This window comes from Diceros bicornis, chromosome 3 (genome assembly GCF_020826845.1).
Source record: "Diceros bicornis minor isolate mBicDic1 chromosome 3, mDicBic1.mat.cur, whole genome shotgun sequence".
Taxonomy (NCBI): Eukaryota; Metazoa; Chordata; class Mammalia; order Perissodactyla; family Rhinocerotidae; genus Diceros; species Diceros bicornis.
In genome coordinates this window covers 8,146,250-8,169,492 of record NC_080742.1, presented here as the reverse complement: position 1 = coordinate 8,169,492, position 23,243 = coordinate 8,146,250, and the positions used below count along the sequence as shown (strand labels likewise).

Here is a 23,243-nt window from a genome sequence, read left to right as displayed (position 1 = left end):
AGACACTATAAAAATGACAGGAAACAGGGATCCCAGAACTTAACAACCCTTGGTGAGAAACTCCAGAGGCAAGTGCAATTATCCAGGAGGAGGAGCTGTTTAGACCTGGCGCTCACCTCTCCCGGGAAAGTTGCCTCAGGAGCTTTTGCTGCCCCACTCAACTACAGAAATCAGCAGCAACAGCCCAGCCTTGCAGGATGAGGACTGGCCAGTCGCATTCACTCCTCCGTCCTCTATCCCCTCCCCTACCAAGTAGAGATTCCCTCCCCCAGTGCTGCTTCCTCCAGGAGATTTGCCTAAAGGGCAGTTTATAAGGGCTCAGAAGACTCATGGTACAAATTCCCACACTGAAACATACTTTTCAAGTAAGTATACATCTAGAAAGAAAAAGTCCAGGAGATGCTGTAAAAGATATGAGAAATGAGGATGATGAAAAAATCTTGGTAAAATTCACTAATGTGAATGTCCAAAAAAAAAAAGGATGGGAGAGGAAGGGAGAGAAAATTATCCAAAATCCTACTGAAATTCATAATCAAGTGGCCAGTCACAGAATAAAGTTCTCCCAGGCCAGTTCTACCATACTCAGCCCAAATACACTGGGCAGGTTACTTAAAACCTCAGTTCCTTATCTTCCGTGAAAGGAGGGATGATAATATGTACCTCATAGGATTGTTTTAAGAATTAAATGAAATAAGTGTATGTAAAGCACAAAGCGCAGTGCTGGTAAGTATCGGGTGAATGTCAGTTACTAAAAATATTACCATTATTTGTACTATAGCACCAAGTTTAAACTGTACAGCTCACAATCACCCTTCTGAGTTTACTCCTTATCACATTACCCAGACATAAAATTGAGCAAATGTAACATTTCTAACGTAATTACCTCTTTGTTTTACAGTACCTACAAAAAATGAAGATACATTACTTCTGACTTTGCCACATCATTAAAAAAAATGGTTTCAAACATATCTAAGTGTGAATCTTGTCATTAGGAAAGTAAAAGGAAATGCTACATTCTCCTATTTATTAAGCCAATAACCTCTCCTGGATGCTTGTAAAGACCAAAAGTAGCCCATCACAGGCCAAATATCTCAAAAAATGCCCAATCACCGATGGAAATGATGACAACAGACTAAAACCTAAAGCTCTATCAGAGGTTTCCCCACTCCCATCCCTTCTGATACCATTTTGAGAGATTTATTTAATCCACTCAGGTCTTTGGAGAAAACAGTCATATTCTAAAGTAAAGAATTACGATACATGGATGCCTGCGAATCTCTATATTTAATAACGGCTGCACTAAAACTGAAACAGCTTGTGGATGAAAAGAAATCTATGTGGTATTTAGATTTCTTATAGCATTTCTTGAGTCTGCAGAGAAAAGAATGCCTTTAAGTCTTGACAGGGTAGAATCAGGCCATAACCGTCAAGTACAATTATCACTTAAACAACATTCTTGAACAATTATCAGAAAAAGAGACACACACATTTTTATAAATATAGCTCCCGACAGCATAAGCAGTTCCATTACAACTATCTTCTGAATGTTCTCCCTTGCTGGATGTATTTTACTCCCCAAATCCTGAGAAATAAAGCCTAATGAAAAGTGCTAAGGAACAAGATGATCCAATCACATTATTCACTGTATTAGTTTCCTACCTCTGCTGTAACAAATTACCATAGACTCAGTGGCTTAAACAAAACAAATTTGTGGTCTTACAGTCCAATACGGATCTCACTGGGCTAAAATCAAGATGACAGCAGGGCTGCATTTCTCTCAAGGCTCTAGGGGAGAATCCAGTTCCTTGTCTTTTCCAGCTTCTAGAAGCCACTTGCATCCTTTGGCTGTGGGCCCCTTCCTCCCTCCTCCACCTTCAAGGCCAGCAAGGGTGGCTCTAGTCCTTCTCACATCCCATCACTCTGACCTTCTCTACCTCCCTCGTCCACTTGTAAAGACCCTTATGACTACACTGGTCCTGCCTGGATAAATCAAGATCATCTTCCTATCTTAATGTCAGCTGATTAGCAACCTTAATTCCACCTGCAACCTTAATTTCCCCTTGCCATGTAACATAACAAATTCACAGGTTCCAGGGATGAAGATGTAGACATCTTTGGGGGACCTTTATTCTGCCTACCATTATTCTACCTATTACTGAGAATAATATAAGGATCAGAGAGGACAAAAAGGATGGTGGGCTGTGGAGCTGGATGACTCAAGCCAAAACCAAAGTTGAAAGACAGTTCTCACTTGCTTGTCCCTAAATTAAATCATGATCCTTTTGAGGACACAGCATGGGATAAACCAGCTACAGTCAGGAAGCCAGAGGTGCTCCCTGATATCTGTTTTTGAGAAACAGACCTCTCAAAGCTCTGGTTTCACCATCTCCAAAATAAGGACATAATGCCACCTTCATATAATTTTTGCGAGGATTAATGAAATCAATTCATTTATTCACTCACAAGCAGCTCTGCTAGGGAGACCCTGGTGACCAGGTCCCTGCCCTCATGCAAGTACCTGGCATAGAACTGGACAAAAATAACAAAAGAGCAGCAGTTGCATGCTTACTGAATACCTTCTAATGACAGGCAGAGTGCTAACTACACATTATCTCCTTTAACAGTCACTCAACAAATGTGTCCTATGAGCGTTCTAGATATCACCATTTTGTAATACACAGCACAAGAACTTTTAAAAGCATCAAAGACATTTTGCCAACCCAAGCTCTCTTGAACCCATTAGTCAGGCCCCATCACCACGAGTCACCATGACTGCTCTTAGCAGAATCACCAATAGCTTTGCCTTCGCAGATATCCAAGGGTAAATTCCTAGACCTCCTCTTATCCCTCCTCTCAGCAGCATGTGGCATGGCTGACCATGCTCTTCTTTCTGAGATGCATTCCTCCCTTGGCTTCTTGGATACCACTCTCATTTGGTTCTCTTCCTATCTCACTGGCTACTCCTTTTCAGTCTCCTTTGCTGATTTCCCTTCATCGACCAGATCTCTAAAATGCTGTAGTATCCTTAAGGTCTAGGCATCAGGCCTCTTATTTATCTGACCTCATACCCTAAATGATCTCATCCAGTTTCAGTTTTAAATAGCATCCAAATGCTGACTAATAAATTCTTATCTCTAGCCCAGACCTGCACTAGTCTTCTTTATCCAACTCCCTACTTGACACTTCCACTTGGATGTCTAATTGGCACTTCCAACTTGAAATACTCAAAATGGAACTGCCCCCCCACCACCAACTCACTCTGAGCACCAAAACCAGCTCAAGCTAGAGGTTTCCCCTATCTCAGTTAACAACAACATCTTTCTAGCTGCTCATCCTTAATTCCACTCTTTCACTCACACCCCTACACCCTAGTCAGGAAATCCACTGGCTCTACTTCAAAAAATACCCTAAATCCTTCTTCACCTCCACCTGGAGTTCTGCCAAAGCCTCCTAACTGGTCCCACTGCTTCCTACTTGCCCCTCTCAGACTTTTTTCAAACAGCATCTACAGTGATCTTATTAAAACAATGACCCTCCAGTGGCTTCCCATCTTGCTCACAGTAAAAACTAAAGTCTACAAATTGACTGACATGCTCTACAATCCTGGTCACCCATCACTTCTCAGACATAATTTCCTACCACTCTGCTCTAGCCCCACTCAAATCCTCAAAGACGTGACCCCGCTCGAAGGTATTGTATTTGCACTTCCTTCTACCTGAGACCTTTCCCCCAGATACTTACTTAAATGTCATCTTATCAGAGAGGCCTTCCCTGACCACCCAGGATAAAATAGCACCTCCTCAGCTCACTCCATATTCCCCTTACCCAATGTTATTTTTTTAATCCACAACATTTATTGCCACCTGATATATATAATTTTGTTTATTGTCTACCTCCATGAAATACTGGTGTATCCTAGCACCCAAATATAGTAGTACTCAATAAATATTTGTTGAATGAATAAAATGATCAATCAGTCCATCTTGGACTGCCTAAAATAATTTTTCTTCTAGGTAGCGAAATTATAAATTCTGTTCAAATACATATATCATCAGAAAGAGTCATCTTCATCTTTCAATCTCTAACAAATGGCAGAAATAGAGATTCATAAATCTTGCATCCAGCAAGTTTCTGCCAAGTTTCCAAATATATAATTTTAATAATATATGCTTCAAAGGGAATGTTTATCCTTGCATGAATGATACAATAATCAGCAGAACCTGTTAATATTAATAGCTCATTAAATGAAAGAGCAAATTTTTAATCCAAGGGCTATCTGGAAGGATGTAATATTATAACCCCATGCTCCCCTTTTCTCAGCAATCAATCTCATAACAAGGTACATTACCATTTTAGTTACTAGTTGCTATAAATTTGTTTATTAAAATTAATACATGTAAAGAATCAATTTAAGCTTCAATAAATGATTCACAATGTTCCACCCACCAGGTAAGAGAAATTATTTCTGTGTGATGCATTTTCTGATTGAAAGAAGCTATGTCCTGATCTCTCGCAATGACTGGTTTTCATTTTAACAAAACTGAAAAAGAACTCTCCTTGTGGCTGATGCACCTAGAAGTTGCATTTTATTTTAAAATTAGTTTCTCATTCGACATACATTGCAAATAGGTTTATTTTAAATAGATTCAGCTATTTGTCAGTCCACTTGGTTTTATTAAAATTAATATATCTAACACATTGAAGGCCTCTTAATTATAGTATTTGCAAGAACTAAGCCAGATCTGAATGGACATATGTTTAGGAGTCATGTTTATTAATAACAGTAACAAAAATGATAAAAGCCAGAGGTGACACTAATTAACTACTCTGTTATTACATGCCATGGCCCAGGTACAGGTTTATGTTATTTACATGCAGTCTTTGCTTCAAAGGAACACACTTCAGGCAGAATAAGCCTTAGTTTAGCTATTCAGCTGCATTCACGAGTAATAAAAGGTCACTGCAACCCTCACCTGGTACAGTGCAGACCTCACTACATATCAGATTCCATTAGGTGCTCCTGTCTTTCCTTGCCACCCCTCTTTAGTCTGATGGTTTTCCCTTGTTATTCTTCTCTTTGCTCTGCAAGTTTAATCTTGAAATGGTAGGCTAACAATTTGATGCTTCTACTGCAAAGTTCTTTGTACAACACACTAAACTCTTCTAAGAAAAGGTAAAATATACTTCTAAATAAATAGTACACTTAGAAACCATTCAAAAAAGCAAAATGTTCCTGGCCCATAAATAGGAAAGAACCTATGGAAAATGATGACATTTCTGTATTGCTGATGCCTCAACTTCCTCTGCATACACCACTGATTCTACTCAGAAATAAATCTATGCTGTGTTAAGACACGACAATTTTGAAACTGTTTGTTACTACAGCAAAACCAGCCTCTCCTGTCTAATACACTAGACACAACACGTGGCACATACCAAGCAGATCTGGAAAAACGGAAGTAATTGATGATTCTTTATGATTTAAAGACTGCCTTGTATTAAAATGTATATTACAAGAATGAAATGAGTCAGATGTTGGAATTATCTGGCAAGGATTTTAAAGCAGCCATCGTAAAGGCGTTTCAACAAGGAATTATAAATTTTCTTGAAACAAATGACACAATAGGATATTTCAGCAAAGAAATGTAAGTTATTTTAAAAAATGGAAACTTTAGAAATGGAAAATACAATAACCAAAATAACTCACTGGATGGGCTCAATAGAAGAGTGGAGAGGAGAGGACAGAACCAATGAACTTGAGGATAGAGAAACAGAATTTACCCCATCTGAACAACAGACCGAAAAAAGACTGAAAAAAAAATGAACAGTGTCTCAGGGACTTGTGGAGCAATAACAAAAGGACTAACATTCATATTATCAAAGTCTCAGAAGGAGAAGAGAGAGTGGAACTAAAAAAAAATTCAAAGAAATAATGGCTGAAAACTTTCCAAATTTGGTGAAGGACATAACCCTACAGATTCCAGAAGCTGAGCGAGCCCCAAAAACAATAAGTCAAAGAAATTCATGTTGAAATACATCATAATTAAACTTCTGAAAACTAAAGTAAAAAATAAAATCTTGAAAGCAGCCAGAGAGATATGACACATTACTTATGGGGGAGCACCAATTCAAATGACAACAGTCTTCATCTGAAATGACAGAGGCCAGAAGGAAGTAATACAGCATTTCTCAAGTCCTGAAAGAAAAAAACTCAACCACAAACGCTATATCCGGTGAAAACATCCCTCAAGAATCTAGGGGAAATAAAGACACTCTCAGATGAAGAAAAACTAAGAAGATTTGTTGCTCGCAAATCTATCCTCAAAGAATGGCTAAAGGAAGTTTTCTAGACAGAAAGAAAGAGAAGATAGGAGGTAACAGAAGAGGGCTTAGAACTTTAAACATAGGAATGGGTGAAAATAGGGGTAAATATAGTAGATTATCCTCCTTTTCACGAGTTTCTTAAATAATATTTGATAGTTGAGGCAAAAAGTATAACACCAACTGATGTGGTGCTCAATGAATGTAAAGTAAGTATTTATGACAATTGTATTTAAAAAGCGGGAAGGGTAAGGGGACATAAATGGAAGTACAGTTTCTACACTTGTCTAGAAGTGGTAAAATGTCATGGATACCAGCAGACTATGATAAGCTATATATGTTTGTTTGTTTGTTTTTTTGGTGGGGAAGATCAGCCCTGAGGTAACATCTATGCCAATCCTTTTTTTTTTCCCCCCAAAGCCCCAGTGGATAGTTGTAGGTCATAGTTGCACATCTCTCTAGTTGCTATATGTGGGAAGCCGCCTCAGCATGGCCGGACAAGCAGTGCGTCGGTGCGCGCCTGGGATCTGAACCCGGGCCGCCAGTAGCGGAGCATGCGCACTTAACCGCTAAGCCACAGGGCCAGCCCCTATATGTATTTTCTAATAGCTAGCACAACCATTAAGAAAACCATACAAAGAAATATACTTGAAAACTATTAAGAAATCAGGGCAGAATCTTACGGAAATATTCAATAACTCACAGGAAGGGAAGAAATAGAAACAGAGAAATGAAAAACAGAGAAAACAAACAAAATTAAAAATGGCAGACTTAAGTCCTAACATGTCAATAACTACCTTAAATGTGAATGATCTAACCACACCAATTAAAAGACAGATTGGCAGAGAAGGAAAAAAGTCTATTACAAAAGGTTGTATGGTTCCATTCATATAATATGCTTGAAATGACAAAATTATCGATATGGAGAACAGATTAGTGGTTGCCAGTGGCTCTGACTACAAAAGAGTAGCACAAGGGAACCTTGTGATGAACTGTTTTGTATCTTGACTGCAATGATGGTCACATGAATCTTCACATGTGACAAAGTGCACAGAACTAAATACACACACACACATGAACAAATGAGTGCATGTAAAACTGGTGAAATCTGAATAAATTCTGTAGATTGTATCAATACCAATTTCCTGGTTGTAATGTATTAGAATGATGCAAGATGTTACCCTTTGGGAACTGGGTGAAGGGTATGCAGAATCTCTTTGTATTACTTTTTACAACTGCATGTGAAGCTACAATTATCTCAAAAAAAACTTTTTAAAAATAACTCAAGAAAATAATGTTTATTACAATAAAAACAATTTTGGCTCTATATACAGTCTTGGATGAAATAAAGAGGCCAAAAAATAAACCAAATCTTTTCCCTAATTCTTTTGTTATTAGAGTTGAGGTGGGAAAGGAAGGACACGCATTTTCATTCTGGGTTCCATAGCTTGAAACTCAGAAGTTCTGTAACATCAACACAGAAGACTACCATAATACGTATAGAGATTAATGCGTTTTGTTAAAAAAATAATAATTGTATTGTTTTGCTAAGTATAGAAGGCATATTTTTTACAGAAAATTTAGAAAATGAAGGTAGATAATGATAGTAAATAAAATAAAAATCACATGATGGGGGCCGGCCCCGTGGCTTAGTGGTTAAGCACGTGTGCTCTGCTACTGGTGGCCCAGGTTCGGATCCCAGGTGCGCACCGACGCACTGCTTGTCCGGCCATGCTGAGGCCGCGTCCCACATACAGCAACTAGAAGGATGTGCAACTATGACATACAACTATCTACTGGGGCTTCGGGGAAAAAAAAGGAGGAGGATTGGCAGTGGATGTTAGCTCAGAGCCCGTCTTCCTCAGCAAAAAAAAAAAAAGGGGAGGATTAGCATGGATGTTAGCTCAGGGCTGATCTTCCTCACCAAAAAAAAAAAAAAAAATCACATGATGCAGTGATGCTATGGTCTTGTAGTCTTTTTTTCCTACGCTTATATGTAGATTTTGGAGGGTGGAAAGAAACTGGATTATACTTGAAATCAGGAATCGGCAAACCACAGCCAAAATCCAGCCAAACTCCTGTTTTTGTACAACCCATCGCAAATTAAGTAGGCTTTTTACATTTTTATATGGTTACTCACCTACATAATATCTTCAATATTGCCTCTTTGACTGCAAAGTCAAATATTTACTATCTAGACCTTTACAGAAAGAGCCTGCCAACCTCTGCTCTGAACAGCATTTTTGTAAAAAGCTTTTTTCAATTAAAAAGATAATACAGTTCCTTATTTCTGGATATTTAGCCTGTTTCCAAATTTTTATATTATAAACAAAGTTGTAATGAACACTCTTGCAGCTAAATTTTGCACAGAGAAGGATGTACTCTTCAAAGGAGATATAACTTATAATTAACATTATTTTATTCTATAATTATTATTTTCTAAATAAATAGCATTATTTTATGGCAAAACAGGAATTTTATCAGAATTCTTAACGTTATATATAAATCAGCTAAACAATTCTCTATGCTCCAGAAGAGAAAGCAAAGTTCAAAGATTCTGAAATTGGGGGCCAGCCCAGTGGCGCAGAGGTTAAGTTCACGCACTCTGCTTCGGTGGCCCGTGGTTCACCAGTCTGCATCCTGGGCATGGACCTACACACTGCTCATGGAGCCATGTTGAGGTGGCATCCCACATACTGCAACTAGAACAATGTACAACTATGACATACAACTATGTATCAGGGCTTTCGGGAGAAAAAAAGGAAAAAAGGAGGAAGACTGGCAAGAGATGTTAGCTCAGGGCCAATCTTCCTCAAAAAAAAAAAAAATCTGAAATTGAATCTTTTCCTACTAGTTAAACAAGCTAAAATCTGTAACATCACCCAAAATATCATTTTATACATAGACAGGAGTTCCAAGGAAGATTTTTGTTTTTTGTTTTTTTTTGGTGAGGAAGATTAGCCCTGAGCTAACATCTGTTGGCAATCCTCCTCTTTTTTTTTTTTGCTGAGGAAGACTGGCCCTGGGCTAACATCCATGCCCATCTTCCTCTACTTTATATGAGATGCTGCCACAGCATGGCTTGATGAGCGGTGTGTAGGTCTGCGCCCGGGATCCGAACCGGGATCCGCTGGCACTGAAGTGGAGCACGCGAACTTAACAACTACGCCACCAGGCTGGCCCCGATAATTTTTGATTTTTGATTTTGTTTTCTTCCTATAGTAGTTTTGTATGGATGCCACCTGCCATTTCAGTTTTTAAATGTCTTAGACTTTCCAAAGAGCAGCAATAGGTGCTCCTATGGAGTGGATGAGGTATTTGGGTGGTTTACTAGGTTTCTCAGTTACATTGGTAAATGAAGTCCATTTTCTTTAATAAATGACATTTTGTTTTGGTGGTGGGAAGAGAGGAGTAGGTAAGTCTCCTAATGATATCCTTTGTTTTGGGTCACCCTTAATTTCCCCTGCTGCTTCTTTTTTCCTTCACCACCACACCTCCAGGGGATGCCTCCCCCTTCTTTCCAAGAGTAGCCCCATCTTAACACTGTCACCTCTGGTCCCATGCATTTTCAATCCTCTTCTCTTAAATTCCCCAGTGGCCAGTGCTCAGATCCACCAGGTCTCAGACCGATCTCACTGTTTCCCCACTCAAGGTAGGGCCCTCTCCCTCCTTGGGGTGATTGACCTCTGTATCCTGCCACTGCTGGGGCTCAGCTGCACTCTCTTCATTTCCATCAGTCTCCACCTGACTCTCAGCTCCACAGTCAATCCAGAGCTGGCTCTGCTGGTTTCAGATATGTATCTTCCCACTTACATTGAAGTTTATAGTACTCTCTGGTTCCTAATGACACTGGAGGCATGAGTTACACGTGCTTTTGTTTGCTCTCCTCATGGATCTGTTTAGTAACTGAAGGATGTGTGGAAAAATTTATGTACGTGGCTGCCAACACACTCCTCACCTCTGAAATGAAATTCCTGGACAGGGCTCTAACACTGCAGGATTCTGTACCAATGATTCTGAGAACACAGGGTTCTCAGTTAACTAGAGATTTCCAAAAATAAGAATGGGTCATCTGAAATGCATTTTAATATTTTATTAAAAACTCACAAATATTATACCTTATCTGTAAGCAAACTCAGTAACGCCTTACCAGGAGCCCCAAAGAGAGTATCAGAGGTCCTAAGTAGTGAAAATATTAGGAACTAAGACTCTGTAGCTGGACTACAAATGCATGATGGCATAATATATAAGATGTTCCCTGGATGAATACGTATAAGCCCACCTTTTCCCTTTTCCCTGAAAAAGCAAACAAAATTTGTATAATAACTATATGCCAAATTTATAGACTATAATGGCTACGGTCACGTCGCTGTGGACTTCCAGTAGGTTATTACAGATATTTTTTCATTCCTCTGAGCTAAACAAAACAGTAAAAGGAAAAAATGTAATTATTATTATTAGTTCATCCATAAAATTGATGAGCTAATTAACGTGTTACACTGAAACTTATTTCCTAAACATAGTCTTGAAAAGGAATTTTTTTAAAGCCCTCCCTTATATGTTACTTTAGTCTCCTTAAAATACAATCTTTAACACAACTTAGCTCCCAAACAGCTTTTCAGGAGTTATTTTCCTTTTATTTTAATAAATAAACTATTCATTTCAATGATTTAGAAAATATACCAATAAGCATGCCATACTATTAAAAGAATAAAGATAGCATAAATATTGCAGAATCTACAGTGGTTATCTTAAAAACAAGATTTTTAAAGTGTCAAGATTAGTTTGTAAAATTTTGTATCAATTTTCCCACTGTCTACATGCTTCAGATTAAGATATTGTTCAAGATGAGGAGAAAATTTTTTGTTCCTTTTCCTGTTTATTTTTTAAGCTAATCCATTTAATTTTTTTAATGACAACTGGCGTGTTCCTCCCCAAGACTCAATCACCCATGGGCGTACTCCACCACCCCAGCCCCTGAGAACACTGCACTTCGCAAGGCGGATCAAGCTCAAGATAATAACATGGCTACCTAGAAATCCCCAGGCTCCTGAATCACCACCTTACCTCAGACTCATCCGTAGATTCTTCAAGAGACTCGGTTTCCTACAAAGCATAGAGGGAAAAAATGGTCAGAACAGATGACAAAAGAATAAAAAACATTTTCAAGGGAAAAGAGTCCTCACGTCCCCACCACTGACACCTACCTGCCCTTCTGTGGAGGTAATTTGCACTACAGTTTAAAGGGCTCCACGTGGTCTGACTCGCACAGGCCTCCTGCAACTTCTCTACACCCTGCTGGACTGAGACGGTTACTCTGGGGCCACATGGACCCACTGCTCCTGCTGACTTCCCTCCAGTGGTCAGCAAGTTAACAAATGACCCCAGGAACTTGCCATATGAGTACATGGAAGGCTTTTCTCTCGCTAAAAAATGGAAATCGGTCTGGCAAAGCAGCCTCACTGATCTCGGATGGGAAGAGGAAGCTGCCATCCCGAATTACCTATAAGCCAATCTGTCCACAGAAGAGCCCTTGCGTTATTAATCATTATGCTATTAATCTGGCTGAGTCAGAAGGATTGTCTTGGTTAAACAGCCTTTACACAAGAATTCCCCTAGAGTGGTACCTATCAGACACTGTGCAAACAAGCTATATAATTTACATCCAATCTTTAAACCATTAACCAGAAGACAAATTCTGCCATTTAACACAGTTCCCCTCTTGCTAGACAACGAATCTTGCTGCTCTGGAGAAAACAAAGCAAAAGGGAAAAATTGACTTGATCCTGCTAATCTCTCACCAGTCCACTGAAAGAGAGAATCTGCTGATGCCACGCATCCTCGAAGAGGTCAGCAAAATGAAGATTTACTTAACGTACTTATAGATATCAATAGCAATAAAAGGTTACAACTAATATGCTGACACTGAATGTAAGCATTTTACAGCAATCCATGAGCTAAAGAAAGAACAAAAAAAATGGGGCAAGGACATTTTAGATATAACTAATATTTTTTCAAGGAAAAAAAAGGAACATTTTATAACAAGTTAGAAGCATATATTACTCAATGTGAACTGGGTAGCAGGATAAAGGCAAATCTGGTGTTTGTAAACATTTTAATTTCATTCATCAGGAATGAGGAAGGGCCTGGCAAGCAGCAAGCTGCCTCTGGAACAGCCTGGTGGCCAATACAGTCTCTGCTCTCGAAGGTCATCTGTAAGATGGGGGTGAGTGTTACTTGTAATTAAGCATTTTATTGTAGTTATTATTATTAACCACGATGAATATGAGAATCTCCTCCACATCCCAACGCAGTCTGTTTAATTTAATGTTAATCTAACTCTTAGAAAGTTCTTATTAATTTGGAGCTACAAACTCTCCATAGTAACTTTTTGTTCTTAGCACCAAGAAGACACATAAAAAATACAATTCACAGGGCTGGCCTGGTGGCGTAGCGGTTAAGTTCGTGTGCTCCACTTTGGCAGCCCAGGGTTCACAGGTTCAGATCCCGGGCACAGACCTACATTACCCCTTATCAAGCCATGCTGTGGTGGCGTCCCACGTATAAAGCAGAGGAGTATGGGTACGATGTTAGCCCACGGCCAATGTTCTTCAGCAAAGAGAGGAGGACTGGCAACAGATGTGAGCTCAGGGCCAATCTTCCTCACCAAAACAAACAAACAAAAATCCAATTCTTCTACTACCTGACAGTTCTCCAGAGAGTTAATGACACAAATCATGCCTACCCTTCGAAATCGTTTTTCCTCTGCACTAACCATCCCCAATTTCCAGTTTTAGTCCATTTACCATCCTGATTCTCCTCTTTTGGACACATACCACTTAATATTAACAGTCACTATTCTGACATCTTTACTGTACATCTACTATATATTGCTCATAATGCTAAATGTTTTACATGTAGCACCTTGAAATTTCCTAACTACCTCTGAGGTAAGGTTGACCATTTAAATGACTTCTAACATCCCTTGATCCCTGACAGTCCCTGAATATTAAGTTATTAGCATTAGCAAACAAGGCTTTGACAACTGTGCCAATAAGCCACATCTAGATTCCTATTTCCCGGCTCTACACCTCTAAAAGAACACTTGATTGCTCCTTTCAGAAAAATTACATTAAACCTAAGGAAAAAATTTTATCTTATTTGGAATCCATTCAAATATGTATATGGGGTTTAAGGACAAATGTCCCATTTACCTTCTTCACTAAAACTAAAACCTAAGTCCCCAACTAGCAATTTCAATCCAAAAACTCAAAGTCAAATTATACTCTTATTCTCCAACAGAAAGCATGCAGGGCCAGAATATGACACCTTGAGGCACGCAGATCTCAGAAACAGGAGTCTTCGGGGAAAACGAGGCTCTCACAGTAGCTTCTTGTGCCTGCTGGTATCTATCCAGAATATTGACTCCAGGACACTCTCAGACTTACCCTCAGCACCAGCACAAACCTCCCAAATACAGCTGTGACCTCAAAAAAATTACACTTTATTCACAATGCTACCTAAGCAATGCATGAGTGACTTCAGGAATTAGCCTGGTCTGTTATTTCTCAGCTTCATTCATTCATCAGGCCCCTCTGCTTAACGCTCTAGAGACAGATGGGCAAACAAGAAGTCATGAAGTGAAGGTCCACAGGGAGGGATCCAAGAAGCAAGGCTGAACCCTGAGAAAGGTTATGATTTAGAAAGAGTCAATGATTTTCAAACTTTTTTTAACTTCATACTCTCTCCTTCAAAGACTCTAACTTCAAATCAAGAAAATGCAAGTTATAAAATTGTGCTGTTTTCTAAGTGAAATAAGCCAGACACAAAAAGACAAACATAGTAGGATTCCACTTATATGGGACAGAAAGTAAAACAGAGGTTAGCAGGGGCCAGGGGAGGGGGTAACAGGGAGTTACTGTTTAATGGGGACAGAGTTTCAGTTCGTGATGATGAAAAGTTCTGGAGATGGACGGTGGTGATGATTGCACAACAAGGTGAATGTACTTAATGCCACTGAATCATGCACTTAAAAATGGTTAAAATGGTAAATATTATGTTACGTATATTTTACCATAATAAAAAAAATTGTGCTGTTCTGGTTGAAGAAAAAATGATGGGCTAGACGCCACGCAGTGACACAAACGTATAGCCGGACAAATTCTGGGCAACAGGCTGAAAGCCAAGCAACAATTATCTTACTTTTCCTTTCCTTTACAAACCAATCCCATAAACTTAATCACCTATCCAAACAGCTTTACCTAATGATCTCGGTGCCCTGACATGTGATCTCTCCAATCGATTCACCAACTGCCGTCAGGATCATCTTCCCAAAACACACATCGGACTGGTCACCGCCTTCCTCAAAGAACCATCAGTAGTCAGGAGATTTCAGATTCCCCTGCAAGGTAGTCAAAGCCCACTCCAATCTGGCCCCCAACAGACTTTTAGCCTCCTTTCCCACTCTCTGCACAAACCCATGGCCCTCCAGCTACATTGGGTGACATCTCATCAAGTTATCACATGCTCGTGTCTCTATGCCAGAAGTGGCAAAACAGTGGCCTGTGGTATGGGAGTGGTCTGCAGTGTGGGTGTGGCCTGCAGGTGTTTTGTTCAGCCTGGGTAGTATTTTTAAGACTTGCACATAAATATCTGTATTTCTGACTTCATAAAATTCAGACCATATGTCTACACAGGGTCCACATTTCCTTGTGACATCAGCTGAAGCTGAGCAGCTATGCCCCTGAGACAGAAGGCACTTCACCCCCAACACCACTCCCAATTTCCCTACACCAAGATAATCCCACTCACTTCCACCACCACCTGCCTGCCTTGAGCTTGTGATGCTTGCACTGAGCGTCCTTAAGTGGTTCCCTCAGCTTAGAAGGGCCTAGGCTCAACTCCACACTCATCCTAGTGGTCTTCCAATTCCCAATATGCTCTACAGGTGTGAGGAAACCCTCAGGGGGTACCTCTGGGAGGCAGTTACAGAGGGCCTTCACTCTCGCTTCAACAACAGAGCTTGGACTTCAGGTTTTATATTTTCATATTGTCAATTTGAGGCTAAAAAAGGTTTGAAACTCACTGGCCTTTAGAAACTCTAAATCCTTTCTTCCAATCCTTTCTAAACCTTTCTTCACAGCCCAACCTAGGTCTCACCTCTTTCACAGAATTGTCTCCAGTGAGCCCAGGCCACATGGTCCAGATCTGGCTTCCTGTGGCTTTTGTTTCTTCTATACCCTTCAGCTCTCACCTAATATTAACTGCCTTGTCCTAATAGTTATCCTTTTAAATACATTGTGGATAAACCCGAAGGCTTCTGCCTCTTCGTCTTCCCTATCGTCTACAAAGGAACAGTTCAACACCCATTCGCTGGTGATGACAATATGAAATAAGCAGTCAATCTAAAATAGTAACATTCTGCCTCCTCTGTATGTTCCTTTTCCACTTATGAGCAATACCAAGTGCATTTTCTCCAGGCATATGCTTGAATTATCGGCTCATGGTTACAAGACAGTTCTAGAATGGGGACTGGATGAAGGCAGCAGCAATCAAGGACAGAGCGATTTCAACAGAATGTTAACCTAGCAGCAGCCCCTAGAAGGAGCTAATCAGGCTCTCAGAAGACCTCTCCAATAAGGGCTTTCAACCCACTCCCACCCCAAATCCTACCATCAGCACAGGGCCCCATGACAGTGACCTGGGAGAAGACTCAGGACAGCTGTCCTGAGAGGCCAGGCAGGGTTAAGAAGACTGTCAGCCCAGAAGGAGAGAGAGAAGCCAGGACCTCCTAGGCCATGAAGTCCCCAGAATTTTAAGAGTATACACACTGTGTGCTGGGGGAAAAAACAGAATTTGGGGAAGAAAAGGAGGCTGGAGCCTGAGGAAGCCCAACTCCAAACTTTGCAGGATAACCAGAGCAGAGACCAGGCCCTGGGATATCCGACTGGACTGGAGATGGACGTGACACACTCAACAGTGTGCCAGAGCTGCGCTTAGTGGAAGAGGGCGATAGAGCAAAATGTTTGACACAAGCACAGGAAAGAGGAACTACTTTGTGATATGTATTTGATATCCCTGTGTCATAGAGCCTCAATTTCAAAAAACTCTTGGGCACCCAAAGATAGGCTGGCTGAGTAGGAAAGATGAAAGGTACCTGGGGAGCTGGCAGGAGCAGGGAGACTCAGGTTACCAACCCTGTTCAACCCACTAGGCTCAGCTCCCGCACTCATCTTATTCTGCAAAGGAAGAAAAACCTTGAGGTCCGCCCCTGCTTGGTGACCTAGTGACCCAGTCCCAAATCTGACTTTGCATCAGAATCATCTAAACTCGGTTTGGGGAACTGGCTAATCCCTGCTAGTACACTCCATCTTCACAGATTTGGAATCAGTAGGTATTAAGAAGAATCTAGAATCACAAGCATTTGGTAAAAAAAGAACACTAAGGACACCAACATTTTAGAAGAAACAAGGGCAAGCGTGACTTGAGCAGCCATGAATAGGAGCTGCATGAAACACAGAAGCCCCTGATCTGGTGAGAGTTCCCTCTCCAAGGTAGTTATGTGGGTGCTGGGGAGACTACTAATAATCAATAATAATAACTTTATAATAATAATAAATAATCAATAATAATAGTAAACCTCAGCCTCCAGTCAACCAACCCAGATGAAGATGAGAGGAAAACCTTACCAGATAATAGGCACGTCCAGCTAAGCGAATTTACGACCATGCTTTAGTTACCTGATAGTAAAGAGTGGGCCCTCTAAAAATGTCTCTGATCCTGTGCTTCTGCAACTTCTTGTTTGGGGCTTTGTTTTTCCTTTACTAATTTATTAGTAAAGTGGCTTTTAAAAGATCTGTCTTGATAAAGCTGTAAGAAAAGAGAACTGTGCAAATCTAAGCTGCCAATCCCAAGTCTGGGTCCTTGTGCAATCATCGTCCTATTTACGAGGCAACCATTTCAACCCAGCACTTCAATAGACTTTATCTCATTTCATACTCACAAGGGTCCTGGGGAGTAAAATCCTCAATCTACAGGCAAGAAACCTTCGGCACTCAAACATGTGTTGACTTGATTTTTATTTTACACATGCAGCACAATCACATGGGAGTATCCATCTTCATGAATGTGCCATCTGATAATCCGCAAATGCTCTACAATCCAGACAAAATTTCCCTAATTTCTAAAATGTAGAGGGAGAATTCAAAGTAGAAACTCTCTTATCTGGTCAAGGAATAGATGGACTGATTGATCAAAGATTTTAATGGACCAGGTTCCCTGATGGTTAGTAGGAAAGATGAAAGGGTAGCTGGGAAGCAGGCAGAGTAAGGAAAGTAGGAAATTAACCTACAATACATTTGAATTAATAACTTTCGAAAGTTTCAAGTAAGATAAAATAACACAAATTCTACTGAACCTAAGTTACAATCTGACATGGTGGATTCAGAAGGCTATTCTCCCCCTAATAAATTCTTTAAACATTTTATTAAGCACCTAGTGCCTGTGAAGCACTCACCCTGTGAGAGAGACAGACATGAGTGAGCTCTGTCCTGATTCTCGAGGACTCAGCAATATGTTGGAGAGAGAAGACAAATACACACACAACCAGACTTCAAGCAGAATGTTCTTCATAAGAGAGGTATGGACAAAGACTGTTGGGCATCAGTGATTATGAAGGTCAAATATAAATCATTTTGGAATGAGGTAAAACTGCTGATTAGAACATTTCCAGGCAGAATGCAGGGTATTCGTTCTTTCAGTGAACTACATAACATATATGCAGCTATTTCTGCAAACTACCTTAACCATACTCAGCATAAACAAGGATTTCCCAATTTAAAAAAAATGTTCATTCATATCCAAAAAGTGATTTTTAGTTTGAGAGTCTGTGAACTGTTTTTTCTTGTGTTAACTCATTCAGCACAGATCTCACTATTTATGTTCTTCCTAAAACTAATGGGAGGAAAAAAAGCAATCAGCAAAGAATACAATGTTTGGAAAAGTTAAGAAGAGAGGTTTGGTTTTGTCTTGCTCATTTTGGAAGGCTGTTTGCATTTACAGAACATGGTGTCAAGGAAAAAAGCGTCCTTTGCCCTAACCCGCCATAGCGGTTAATTTTAATATACATCTCAGTTCTTAAAGCATTCGGGGGGAAAAATTATGTCAAGATTTCCTAAAACGTTCAAGGCAGCAGAAGAGAACAATTAGCAAACTTATATACTCTACTTTTGTGCACTTTCAGCCTTCAAAAAACTGTATAAGGTCTACTATGGTGGTCAGATTTTAATGGCTTCTTACTGTGAAATGCAAAATGTACATACAAATCAAGCAGAGAAAAGTCTACCCGTTTTTAATCTATAAAGGACTGATAATATAGGTACAATTGTTTACTAACTTTCTTTTAAAAAATAAACAGAACAACAACTTGTGAATGTTTGCTTCTTTCTGCCATTGACAACAGACTACTGGTCTTTTTGAGAATGACTCTGACACCACCCTGGCAGGCGGATGTGTGTGGTTGTGAATGCCTGCTCTAGCATTATGCTGGCTGGGAAAGCATCAAAGGCGAACTGATGACTTGAAGGAAATCTATTAAGGTGATAAGGGCTACTACTACTTCATAAAGTAAAAAATGATTTAGAATTAGGTTCTTAAGTATTTTTTAAAAGGCAGGGCGTTCTAGTGAAAAACCATGAGCTTTGGAGATAGAAGGTGAGATTACAGATACGAGTCTGAGCAAGTTACTTGAGTGGTCTGAATTTCAATTTGCTTATTTGTGAAATCCAATCATTTAACACCTATTGAGTGCCAGGCACTATCCTAGGTGTCTGGCATATACAATGAACAAATCCTTGCCATCATGAAGCTTACGTTCTAATGACGAGAAACTACAAAAATACAGAAATAATAAACATAAATTTAAAAACAGCGTATTCAGTTGGTGATGCGCACTAAGGAGAAAAATAATGCAGGAAAGAGGTTTCAAAGAAAGGTCAGGGAAGGTCTCACTCAAAAATAACACTCGGACAAAGACAGGGAGGAAGTGAGAGAGAAAGTCCTGTAGATATCTGGGGTCAGAAAAGGGAGCAGCGTGAGCAAAGGCCTTGACCTAGAAACGTGCCAGCCTTGTTGAAGGAACAGGAAGAAAGCCAGTACAGCTGATGCAGAGTGACAGAGGGGAGAAGAGCAGTGAAAATGAGGTCAGAGAAAGGAGACAGGAGCAACCGGGGCAAGGTCCTATAGGGCAAAAAGCCTATTATAAGTACTCTGGTTTTTCCTCAGAGGGCAATGGGAAGCCACTGCAAGGTTTGAAACACAGGAGGTGCTTGTCCTGACTTATACATCAAAATAAACATTTACCACACAGAATTCTTTTGTGAGGACCAGATACGATGTAGAAGTGTTCCTTAAACTGGAAAGCGTTGTAAAAATGTGAAGCATTCTTATTATATCACTAACTTTCTAGATGTCTTTTTACAACAGATAGCTTTGCCAAACTCCTCTTCTGCACAAAACTGAAGTACTAAGAGCAACTCTCTCCATTTCTATTCCACTATATCTAAGAATACAAGGCGGTTGGTTTGCTGCTTTTAAATCAAACCGCAAAAAAATTATATTTCAACATGAAAAGAAGATGAACAGTGTGAAAACCAACCTCACCACTGTCTTCAAACCTAGCAATAAGTCATGAAATTACATGTGCCTAATGAGCATCTTCCTTTGAACTGCTGGGAACAGAAAAGGGAGGCTACACTGGTAGGCAGGGGACTCTCCTATTATCACAATGACCACCCAAACCAAATTTCTACCTAGGCAAATTTCTTAATTATTGGCATATATCAAATGTACACAGGGCATGGTACAAATTAAATTATTAAACTAGGTAAACTGCTCTTATTATGAGACTAAGCTCATCATCTAGAGGTAATTATGGAAACCAATGGCCCTGTTATGTGAGGAAAAACAGTGCCAAGCTGAAATGACAACGGAAATGGAAAACTAAGGTATTTCCCCAAGTTCTGGCCTTTGTTCTTTTTTTATCTTCTTGATGTTACTTTGTCATTTCATCTATTGCCTGCCTACCACTACTGCCTGTAGGAAAATAACTCATATTCCCGTCACCAACTTCTACCCTAAACTCCAGCGCCACACTGCCGGGTGTTGAGTGGACATTGCCATCTGAAGTCCTGCCAGCACCAAATAATCCCACGAAACTTGTACTGAACCCAACTTGTAGTAAGCACTTGAACTTTGTGTGTTAACGCATTCCATCTTAAACCATCCTCCGAGAACTCTACTTTTATCACCTCTATCTGATATTTAAAAGTTAAACAACTAGCCCAAAGTCACATATTAAGGAGGAGAACCACTACTGGAACCTAGGCATCTTTGCTCCAGAACTGATGTACTTAACTGCTGCTGCACGCCACAGTGACTCAGCTTTGTACCTAAATGCAACCGATACGAAACAAAACTCATCATCTCCTCTGTCCTAGCCTTCTGCAAATCAGCTCTCATGGTCCTACTTCGAGTGAAAAAGAACTTAAATTTCAATCACCTGGCCTCGAAACTCAAGTCATCTCTTACGCCTCCCACGGGCAGTCAGTCCCTGCGGTAGCCCAGGCTGCCTTCAAGCCAAAATTTCACTCAGCACGGACCACAGGGGCCGCGACAAACTGAGGGCAGCCTCACGAACGCCGGGGGTGTGTCGCAGCGCTTTCCCCGAGTGCCCTCCAGGGCATCCCACCCGCCTCTCTGCTCCCGAAATGGACTTTCGCCGCCGGCCCGCCCCGCTGTGGGCCTGCCTCGCCCTCCGGCAGCCCCGCAGCTCCACACGCTCCACTCCAAGCCCCGACCACCTGCCCCTCGGCTCCTCTGCCTTCGCCTAGCAGTTGCAGCCTTTACCTGCTCCTCTGCTTCCGCCATGGTGCAGGCCGGGGAGTCACATGACAGACCCGGAAATGAGAGAAACCAAGACACTGGAGCCCGGGGCCTGCTGGGAAATGTAGTTTTAGCGGCATCTGAGCCGGGACGTCTTTTCCAGCGGGTGAACCTATTGGGCCTCGTTTCTGCTGCCGACTCGCCGCGTTTAATGAAGTTGTGCTCTGCAGAATCCGAAGATAACTGCTGTTAATACTATGATTTATTTTATTGTTGTTCTTATTGTTTTCTTGATTATTACAGTATTTAGTAATATAGACTGGGTTTATAGCTTTGCATAAATTATCTCATTTAATCCTCCTAGCAATCCCTACCGTTAACTCCATTTGTAAAGAACATCGTGGCTCAAAGGTCACACAGCTAGTAAGAGGCAAAACTGGGATTAGACTTTGGCCTTGTCTGATGCCAAAGACTCTGTGATTACCAAATGCTGCTTAGTCTAAGAGTGTTCTTGCCCTTTCTTTTTTGAGAATATTAAGTGAACATAAGGCATAAATGAGTCTTTGCAGTAGAGAGCCAGACAAAAATTTATACTCTGAAAATATTTATTTAGCTTGTTCTTCCTGCTGCTTTAAGTTGACATCTTCTGGCATCTGGACATTGAAATTTATAAAAGTTCTCTGTTGTTTAATTAAATTATGTGTTAAACTTTTATTGACTATATTCTATAGGTAGATATTCAAGATAGAAGAGAGAATGTAAGTTCATCCTTGGTAAGATCTGTAAAACCAGTCTATTACTTCCATCCTTTGGAATGAATGATTCCCTCTCCATGCTTCTGGGCATTATGAACTCTCCTTCCTAATTCTCAAGAATTTATAGTATCTTGTCCAAAGACAGGCGTTTTCTTCTTTCCACTCATTTCCAGTAGCTGGTTATCAGAAGAGGGCATCAGAAATGGCAGCACATGGAGGGTTCCCAGTGGCCTTTTTTGGCTCAAAGGTCCAGAGCCTCAGGCTCTGACCCTGAGGCAAGTCATGAACTCAGCACTCTGTGCCTCCCAGGTCTCTAGCTGTAGCCGGCTCAACCCATTATTCCTCAGTGGACATGGTAACATCATCTGAGACACTTGTCTTCTCCCTTGGTCCTAAACAGCTAGCTCCATCCTCTTCCTCCAAGCCTTGCTGGGGTCCCTCTTCCAGTCTGCTGATCATTGAGTCACAAGGGAATGAAGATAGACCAACTCCAAGACATTTAGCTATCCATAACCAAGCACCCAGTGCCCTGAGTGTAGACCTCTCCAGTCCAAGAGTTTCTAAGATCTTCTCTTGCAAAAGCAGCCCAGGACCAAACATTGCTCATGATGGACTTCAATTCCCACAAGGACCCTTATACAGACCAAAAAGGTGTGGGAGCCCTCGGTCCAGTGTCCCTAGGAAAAAGAAATAAGCCTCGCCCTTCTACTTTTCTGATTTTCCTCACAAACTGTAATTTCTCATTTTTCCATTGTGACCTAGACCCACCCATAAATCTTTAGTGGGCATGATTGAAGATGTAGCCAAAGTTTACTGCAGATTCTCCTCTGCTCACTCAACCTCAGAAACTCTGGATTCCTCAAGTACCCATTCAGTGTACTGTCTTGACTATAATAAAATATTATGAGCATTAGATCTATTACTATTTCATTTTGGACAGACTGGAAAGTGAAGAGACACTGTTATGGAAAGACGAATTAGAGGAAGAAGACCACTATAGACTAGCAGGTTCAGCTGTGCCTGTGGCTAAGATGAAATTCACATATGACCTCCAAGCCCCTAGTTTTCTCATAAGAAATGAGTTTTGGGCTCCCTTATCTGGGAGATCCTCTCCTCTACTGCTGCTCAAAGTGTGGTCCACAGACCAGCAGTATCAATATCACCTGGGAGCTTGTTAGAAATGAAGAGCTTGAGGCCCTTCCAGAAACCTACTAAACTCAAATCTGGGTTTTAATAATATCCCAAGGTAATATGTATGTACATTAAAGTTTGAGAAATGTTCAGCCT

The 23,243-nt window shown here is 40.6% G+C and overlaps 1 protein-coding gene across 2 annotated transcripts in view; it reads right to left on the bottom strand.

The window, feature by feature from the left end:
* Positions 1-21,252, bottom strand: part of VPS41 (VPS41 subunit of HOPS complex) — a 171,599-nt gene extending 150,347 nt beyond the window's left edge. For both annotated transcript variants that reach the window (XM_058570676.1, XM_058570683.1), the window contains exons 1-2: positions 21,226-21,252; positions 11,389-11,427 (exon numbers count right to left, since the gene is read on the bottom strand). In XM_058570676.1, coding sequence (XP_058426659.1) covers positions 11,389-11,427; positions 21,226-21,246 — 60 coding nt within the window. In that variant the 5' untranslated portion in view covers positions 21,247-21,252. The remainder of the gene's footprint in view (positions 1-11,388; positions 11,428-21,225) is intronic.
* Between the last annotated feature and the right edge of the window lie 1,991 nt (positions 21,253-23,243).